Genomic DNA, 9,725 nt, shown 5'->3' with positions numbered 1-9,725 from the left:
GATAGTTGGCCATTCACGTTTCTCTCCTTTTATCCATTGATGCAAACAAGAAAGATTCAACCAACCAATAAATAAATAAAACCAACAAACAGATGAAAGGCACCAAAAAAAGTCATTCCGCAAAATACCTCTTTGATTCTCCCACCAACGGCCGGACTTGCTGAGAGTAAAGATGATTATGAGCCCAGAAGGAAGGTGATCACAAATACATTCCATTTTTTTAAGACATAACTCACTGCAGAGGTTGGAATGAAAAAGTAAAATTCACATTTAAAGTTAAATATATTAGGAATTTTTCTGTCTAACAGTATGGTTCAAAAACATTTGCAACATTGTTAAAACCAGTGCAGCAAGCATGCACGATTCTTTGCAATATATCCATAAGTAGGTTTCAATATTTAATCAAATTTACAATCATCATATATATACTGGTTTCCATGCCCAAAGAAAAGAGCTCATTGTCTCTCTAATTCTTTATTCTCAAATCAGATCACATTTACTAACGCTCTTTCCATATGATATAAAAATATCTATTGGTCTGAAGAGGGAGACACAGCATTACATCCACAGCATCTCTCATATCTGAAAAGGGAGTTCCCACCTGTCATCAAAGAAGCACCTTTCATGATGTTAGAAATTTCATTAACACATGGAAATTTTCTCTGTAAAAGAAATAAGAACGGAAGCTACAAAAACTAGGACTGAATAATAGTAACAATGAAAAATTCAAGATATAAAATTTAGGGAGACTCAACATTTTTTTTGCAGGTACAATAATTTTCAGTATGCTACAAACTTGATTATCATTTTGTGCCTATAATTACAGGTGTTTGTATTTGCAAAAAAACAAGGAAGTTTCATGTACTCAATTGTTGTTTGGCAGAGAGATTTGGGTCCATCCTAGTCAATGAGAATCCTAGAGAAGGCACTTAGAACCAATAAAACAAATGGGTCACTCTGGCCATGACCTTTATGAAAGTAGGAACCATGAACACAACTATCTATACAAATTGAAATAGAGAAATCTCACAAAATCCAAATCAGATCCCTTTATAAATTGTAACTATAACTTCCACTCAGCAGTGACTCAGACCATGGAAGGAAATGAATGGAGCAGTTGTCGCACAAGGAGAATTCGGTTGTCTATACTACTTTCAGGGTGAACCCTGGGGCAAAAGATTTTTGACATGTCAGAAGGTTCCCTTGTAGATGTGGCAGATGATGTGGATGAACTGTATGACAGGGCTGACAACCAAATGAAGAAAGAAAGTTCACTTAGCTTATAAATGCCAAATTTTGTTGAAAATTTGACTCACAGGATTTCCTTAGTGTCTTCATACTCTGGACAGGGGTTGATGTTCATCACATGAAGGTCAAAAGATAAGTTGTATTTTCCAATATGAATCCTGTTGGAAAACCTCAAAGTTGATGAATGGACATAAAAAGCAAGCTTTTCAGACATATGACACCCTCCTATTAGCCAGTTTATGATGGATGAAGTGAAAGTAGCCAGTTTATGATGGATGAAGTGAAAGTGGCCAGTTTATGATCAGCAAAATCGTATTTTGGAGAGTGATATTAAGGAATTTACAAACAAATTCTAGGAGCTGGTGACTCAGCTTAAAGGTCTGTCTAAATTGTGGCTTGGAATCAAATTCATATAAATAAGGTGATCTAATATCCTCAATGCATTGAAGAATGAAAAGAGTTAGAAGGCCCCACTTAGCTTCCACATGGTGATAATACGTCAATTGAGTATGGGAGACTAATCCTCTAACTAGTCAACACTCATATATAGATATAGATATATGAGTTCATGGTCCACAGAATAAAGAAGCATAAAGCATATCAATGAACAAGGAGAAACTTGCATTTTGATGTTGAAACAAAGGGGAGAATAGAAACAGAAAACAATGGCACAAATCAGTGTCCAAGTTAGTTGACCCCTTCACCTTTCCTGCTGAAGGAACACAGTAGCCTTCCCTTAGTAAGCACTCTATTCCACCTAAGCAAGAAGAATGATTAGAGAAATAGTGTTATTTTTCAGATCTTGGTTCTTGAGAATGAAGCTTACATGCATATTCAGCATCAATGTGGTGCCATGGACCAATAGCATTTCTGTTCCGCTAACATATACGGATGTTTGGTTTCAGTACATAGTCCTTAAGACAATTTGTTTGATGTTTAGCTTGGTTCACCATCATCCTTGGTTATATGAAATAGATTGGTGGGAAGGCTAGCATGCTATTTTGTATTCAACAAGAAAGTTGTTAGCAAGCCTATCTTTGGAGAATATGGAGAGATATAAAAGGAAAAGCCAAGAATGTATTGAGAACCAGAAAAATCCTTCCCAACTTATTGCTAGGAAGCAATTTGAAGTGAAAATGAGAGTTGAAGTTCAGAATGTAGGGCTAACCAAAGCAAAGATGCAGCAGTATCTTTCTGCATTAAGTATCCTATAGAAGGGTCTGAATTGTCCACCAAATCTTCAGATGTTGCATCAACAAATTCACCAATTGATCTATCCTTAAATGTCATGTCCATTACAATACTGGCTTGGTCTTTTGGGTTATCAACCACTGATATTAATGGTGGAATTTGAGTGCTTTCCAGTAAGGTGCACCACTTGAACTAGTTTTGGTCTGTGGTGCCATGATAAATATGGAAGGGATTCAATAAGGATGATATTTGGTATTTTAGAAAAAGAATGCTGGGTAGGGCATGGGAGCTGATGACTGCAGAAAGGCGAGGTCACTACTAGCCAAGTGGGCCTAGTGCTAAAGATGAAGAAAACTGAGATCATGACACGTTTCACAGCTAAACAGTGAATTGGACATGCTTTATCCTACCCTTTGCTTGTCTCACACATGTAGCCTTGTATATATAGCCCTACCTTTTATGAAAAATGGTTCTCCATTTTTTTCTTTAATAATAGAAACAGTTCCACTCTCCCCTGTCCCCTTCCACTGTTCACATATCAGGCAATATCAGCATTTGGCAACCCACTAGGGCAATGACCATCCAAGATAGCATTTATGCCCATTTCACCCCAAAAATACTTGTTCTAGGTGGAGCAATCTCTATCACGATCAGTAGACAAAAGAAATATGTTCTCCAGATCAGAGTAGAATTACTAGATTTCTATGTGCAATTCCCCAAGCACCCCAAAACTCATACATTGCATTTTATTCTTAACCAAATCTTACGTCTTCGAGCTACAAATGAAAAGAAATATTTGACATACACACCAACAGAAGATGACTATGAGCTAGAAATGTCACATAGGTTTCCACCACCTACATATTAAATTTAATTGAGCCTACAAATTAAGTAAAAAAAGTTGAGGATATAAAATTATGTACAGGCACACTCAAAACACTTAGTGTTCATAGGGTAGAAATCACATGTAACCAAATCTAATTACAGAAACAGAGAACAATCCTTAAAAATTTGTTAAAATCAGACCCATTGCTAAAGCATCCACACGTGCAGCTAATTCAAATGATGAATTCAGACTCAGAACTTAACTTCACAGGTAAGAAGCATTAAATTAAAGCAGTTCCTGGAATAATACTCACTTCAGCTATTTAAACATAGCTAAAATTAAAAATCGCAACGGACCTTCATGAAATGCATTGAATTGATGTCATTACTGGAATATACTTAATTAGTGCCAGAACTTGCAGCACATGAAGCTTGTACATTAGTGTCACCCAAAGGATTATGAGCACCAGTTTCAGCCATTCTCTGGTCGCCCAGTGATGGAGATGAGGTATCCTCTGAACTATCTGATACAGAAGAAGGGGTGGTTCTGCTATTGTCACGAGTTTCAAGATGCTCCATCATGCGTGATACAGTTGCAATTCCTGCATTAACCTCTCTTCTAACATCAGAACCAATATCTGCCATGGAAGTATTGCGAGAGAACAATCTCTCCTTCCATCCCCTTGTACTCTTCGAAATTGACTCTTTGTACCTAAAAAGAGAAAGAAACATAAATAAATCAACAAACTTTGAACAAGCTATTGACTGGCTTTCATTTATGATTGAAAATTTGATACCTCATTGACACTGCATTAAATCGAGATTTTAGGGATTCTGAAAATGATTGAAATTCTGATGGTCCTGCTTTATCTTGACCACTTGGAAGAGATTGACCGGGAGACCTCCTACAGAAAAATGATTAAAATATAAACAGTCGCTGAACATAGGATTTCACCACTAATAATAATAATAATAATAATAATAATAATAATAATAATAATAATAATAATAATAATATATTTACGAAGTTCATCTGGTAAGAAAGTAAACTCAATCAAATTGAAGCATAGAAACTACCTATTGGTTGAGGAATAATAATAATAATAATATATTTATGAAGTTCATCTGGTCAGAAAGTAAACTCAGAATCAAATAGAAGCATAGAAATTACCTATTGTTTGAGGAAGTTCCATGCTGATTTGTAGTATGAATAATTGACCCAGATGCTGAGGCAGTAATTTCCTCGGCTTGGGAAGAAAGTTGTGATGTAGTAAGCTGAGAAGATTCTTCCCCCACAGCTGTAGGAAGGGAAGAGGGCATAGCAGCAGTAATTGCAGGAGCTGGTTCATCTTCCCCTCTCTGAGCTGGAGAGGAAGAAGCAGGACCAGCCTGAGGTGTGCTAGGATGAGCTGAGAACACCAGAAATTGTGGACGACCTTGAGCTGATGACCTAGTTCTCTGGCCTTCCCTTCTAGCAATGTGGCGTGCTCTGCCCATTGCAGCTGCAGCAGCTAAGTGCTGGATTATACGCTCTTCAAGTTCAGCATCATTCGCACCCACAGGTAACTGCAATACAACATAGAAACATGACCACATGAAAACAAGTCTCAGTGGAATCACCCAATATGCAATTTATTGCCAAGAGAGAACACAAAGAAAAGCTTCCATCTAGCACAGGCAGATTACAAACATGTTGTAATTCGAAATCCCCCAAAGTTGGATGATGAAATATTGTGGCATTTCTAGATGGATTAAACCGAAATGTTCTCTCCCGTTCCACTGCCTCAAGCAATTCCTGGCTGCCAAAATAATTCACATTAAGCAAGTCTTATCAAAGTTGGTAACAATAGCTAATGAAAATAAAAAAGACAAGGAACCCAATAAACCTGGTTGGATCCTTCAGACTGATAGGCTGCCAACACATGGGGCACTGGGAGCTTCTCTGACACCTACAAGATTAAGATAAAATTTCAAACTACTGCTTTTTTCTTTTTTTCTTTATCTTATTCAAATATATGATTCAAAAGAACAAGTTCTTTCATTTTGGTTTACATGGGTGCATGGTTGTAGATACAAAAAATAAATTTAAAAAAAAATTAAATTAAAGAACTCGGTAGTGGAAATCTCATCTAAAGAAGAAAAGTTAAATGAGCGCAAAAATATCAAGCAAGAATATATTCAACCTTCTACCAATTGAGCATGAAGACTATAAACTCCATGAAATAGAGTTGAACTTTAAACTTATGAAGACAATAAGATCTGTCAAATTGAGGATCAAGCATACGACAGGCTGTCTTGGCAACAATTGACCCTGAGTTTCTCTTAGCTGAATTTCTAAACAGAAACAAACACGGAAAATTCTATTGTAGTCATAAATCTCTAAAGTATACCTTTCCAAAAGTTTATTGGGGACAAAATATAATATAATGAGGTGTTGTTGGAGTGGCAAGGGAGTTTCGAGGAAACTGAGAAAAGTTTGGAGGCTGATCCCCCTTGTGCTTGTGCTAAGACCTTTTGGCAGGAGCAAAATCAAAGCACTCTTTAAAGAAGTGAGCATTTAATCCAAGTTTGAAGGATTCACTTCTCTGGTCCCTTTTTCTTTTAACTATGGACTTTTCGAATGCTGACTCTTTCTTCGTCTTGCTAGTGCAGTTTTCCAATCCCCTTTTTTCCTAGCCTAAAAGCCCCTTTATACACTTGCCATGTACATGGGGCAATCTATTTAATCAGTGCTTTTAATGAATTCTCATCAGCTTATCAAAGCACAAAAAAAAAAAAAGAGAAGAAGAAGAAGACAAAAACCCTTACTCCAATGCTTGATGCTTGTGATGGAAATCACCAACATAATCCTTATGTTTTAAATTTATACCCTCTTTCCACCAATATGGATAGTCATGTTAGAAAACAAAAATAAAACACTAAAATAAAGAAAGCCAACAAATAAAAATAGAAAATCCAATCCCTTGAAAACAAAATTTTAGTTTTATTTTTTACTCAAAATAATCCTTTTGTAAGAAAAGATAAAGGACACTGACCTCCCCTTTTGAATATGAAATTACACTATGCCCCCCGCTAGCGCTAAGGAGCATTTATGGAGACTACAAAGTCCCAAAATTACCCTCACCTTTTTAAAACAAAACACTCCCCCTCTAAAGTTCTTTCTATATAATTCCCCATGCCCATCATCTCATTTCCATCTTCATAGTTCAATCCTCATGCTCCAATACCATTGCCACCATCATACACCAAATGATTCCTAACCTCTCTCATGGACATCTCTCAAACTCAAAGAACACAACCAGCAATGCATCAATCTGCTTCTCTAGGAAGGGACCATACAACCACCATCAAGATCACCACAACTACAAACTCACCAAAACCACCATCCAGACAACAAAACCAACCTGCATCAGGTCTTCAACATCATCTTCATTTCACTATCACCACCTTATTCACCAAAGAACCCTGCCCAAAGAGCATCTGGTTCCACTCACTCACACCCCTATCATTTTTCTCACCTCCATCTCCCCAATTGTAATCACAGCTCCAAGGATGAGCCAGAAACAATGACTCTCTCTCCACATAATAGTGGGTGCACAAGACCCAAAACAAATCCTTAAAAATTCCAGCAATTGGCATTACCAAAATGATTTTTTTTACAACCTTGATGCATCAACCCTTCACATTAAACAAATATTGACAACCAACCTAGCCACACCAATAATCACATCAACTGATCCAATCTCCAGTAAAAAAACTATTTATATCAGTGATCTGATCTGTAATTAAAATCAAAGTAATCAGTAGGCATGGTAGCAACTTCTTAATGTAGTTGGCCATGTTATTGGTGAAGTGTTGACAAAATGACAGCAATCAAGATAGGTGATGTTAGTAGTGATATCTTGATTTCTTGCAGAAGATGAAACAACAGAGGTGGGTTGGCACACATGATATAAAGGAGTCAAATGGTGAAGATATCAGTTTACAAGCAATGAGGTCAATTGGTTGCAAAGATAGAAACGATGAAGGCAGGTGGAATTCAGGTGGTACTAACGGGTCTAATGATAGAGATGCTGAAAACCACTCGATATCCACCATTCTATCAATATCTTGTTATGACTTTAAAAAAAATATATAAAAATAAAAAATAAAAAAAGGCACCATTAAAGTACTCATAAGTAACACTTTGATCTGATGCCAAAACAATCTAATTTGCTCAGACACAAGAGCATCACATATAAATATTGCAATCCGTTCTCTCTCCTTTTCCTCTGTCAAGAACAATCATCACAGTGAAGATGATTGTTTTTAGTTTTTTACATCTGTCAGTGTAAGTTACCTCTAAATAAAGCTTATAGCTTTTAAAACATCCCAAAACCCATTTTAATAATAACTAATCTAGGAGAGATGTAAAGTGAAGCATTTGGAAAGTCTAGAAGAAAAGGAGAAAGAGAAAAGAAAGGACTAATCATGATATTAATCAATCATCACCAAACCATTCCTACATCTCAGCAACATGGTGCAATTTACAATTATAGTACTCTTGACCTTTCATTCTTTGGCCAAAATCTTTGTGTAAGCCTATACCCTGGGCCATATGCTGTAAGGGCATGCCAATTTACACCACAAATATAGTTTTTACTCCATTCACCACATCTATTACAACATAATCTATCCATTCCCCTAACACCTTTCACATGAGAAACAAACAAACTTTAAAGTTAGAACAGTGGAAGGGGAGCCAATGTTGGCAACCTAAACCTTATAACTTCATATAATGGTGCTCTGTCCAAATCCTTATTTTATCTTCATCCACTTTCAGAATTCAATCACTTGATCCACTTTACTCACCATCATTTGGTTTGCTACTGACTTTATGAAACAAATTGCACTTTAGTATCACAGACTAAGCACATTTATCAACCATCCACATTCACCAATATTGATGAAATAAGATAATCTTTCTAGAGAAAATAAATAAGACTACCATTCAAGAATGCACTGAAGATGAAATTCATGCTTGCAACTAGTCACCTACAAGAGAAAGAGATGTAATTAGTTCTAGCCAATAAAAATTTAGATAACCCAATTCATAAAATACATTTTCCAATATGTACCGTCGAGGGATCACTGTCACAGAAGGCTTCCAAGCATATGCTGCAAGCATCATCACAGGCCTCTTGAATTCCACCCTCCACAAAAGCCGCAGCAGAAGTCAAATGGCACTCGGACTTGTTGCTCTCTTCCACACCTGGAGCCTACAAAATCCAAGCTTTCAAAAATCACCAGATTGAAAAAAAAAAAAAAAAATTCCCCAATAATCTCACTTCCAAAAATCCAAATGTACAATAATGAAAAAAAAAATGCTGTAAACCCACTAGCAAAAATCCATTGTCATGAAAACCATTCCAAACCACGCCATTTAAAACCAATAAAGTCATCAGTTACTGCAAGCACCTCCCCAAAACGGGCTAATAGTCACAGAAGTTCACCAAAATTCAGTTCTCAAAATCCACTTCTTTATAAACAATTTCATAAAAGCACGACATCAAAGGAAATTCAAACAGGGGGGAAAAAGAGCAAGAGAATACAAAAGGAGAATACAAAAACCAGAAAAAAGAAAAAAAAAAAAAGAAGGGAGTTTTTACGATTTCCCCCGGAAACGAATTAAAAATAAAAAAATAAATAGCAGATGATTTTCTCGGCAACCAAACAGGGACAAAAATAGATAAAATTAAGAAACTACCTCCATGAAAGATACGATAAACGATGAAGGAAACGATCTACTTGTAAGGAATTTGCGTAGATCGAGGAGGGATATGGAAAAAGAGGTAATCGAAAACCCTAGACAGCAGAGATTATTGAGAGAGAGAGCGCGAGCGAGAAGAGTCGTCTACTTTTTCCTTTGTTTTACTTTTATGGCGATGACTAAGCCACACAGTATCAAAACCTTAGCTCGGTCTTCCACTCACTACTCTTATTCCACGTGGCGCTCCATTTCTTTCCATTCCTTCCGAATTTATTTAGGTGACTCACTTCTTTTTAATATAAATATATTTAAATTTTAATATAAATTAATAGATAAATTCAAATGTCATATTTATATATATAATTAAATATTAAATTGATTTTCTTTTATAAGAATCCGTATTACTATTAATAATGATTATTAAAATGAATAATTTAAATTATGTCAGGAAATTTCAAAATATTGAACATGAATAATACTTCACTTTCATTGGGTGTAATAAGCATCATATCGAATATGAGTTATAAGGAAATGAATAATTTATAAGTTTAATTCCAAAAAATGGACACCTTAAATTAGAAAAAAAAATTGTGTCCTACCTTTTATATATTTAAATTGTGTCCTACCTTTTATATATTTTATGTGTGCAGCTAAATTATATATATATATATATATATAAAATGTATTTTATGTTACACCTAAATTTATATAT

The 9,725-nt window shown here is 35.7% G+C and overlaps 1 protein-coding gene across 1 annotated transcript; it reads right to left on the bottom strand.

Annotated features, from left to right (window-relative positions):
- Window positions 1–332: 332 nt before the first annotated feature.
- LOC117916195 (E3 ubiquitin-protein ligase RHF2A) lies at window positions 333–9,179 on the bottom strand. The gene is made up of 9 exons (XM_034832102.1): window positions 9,011–9,179; window positions 8,382–8,522; window positions 8,252–8,298; window positions 5,151–5,213; window positions 4,955–5,063; window positions 4,436–4,830; window positions 4,062–4,169; window positions 3,622–3,976; window positions 333–601 (listed from the first exon to the last, which is right to left on the bottom strand). The coding sequence occupies exons 1-8, from the start codon at window positions 9,014–9,016 to the stop codon at window positions 3,664–3,666; spliced, it is 1,182 nt and encodes a 393-aa protein (XP_034687993.1). The 5' UTR covers window positions 9,017–9,179; the 3' UTR covers window positions 333–601; window positions 3,622–3,663.
- Between the last annotated feature and the right edge of the window lie 546 nt (window positions 9,180–9,725).

The sequence above is a fragment of the Vitis riparia genome, chromosome 6, assembly GCF_004353265.1.
Source record: "Vitis riparia cultivar Riparia Gloire de Montpellier isolate 1030 chromosome 6, EGFV_Vit.rip_1.0, whole genome shotgun sequence".
In the NCBI taxonomy this organism is placed as follows: domain Eukaryota; kingdom Viridiplantae; phylum Streptophyta; class Magnoliopsida; order Vitales; family Vitaceae; genus Vitis; species Vitis riparia.
The sequence above is the reverse complement of the archived record's forward strand: the minus strand, read 5'-3'. Positions and strand labels throughout refer to the sequence as shown.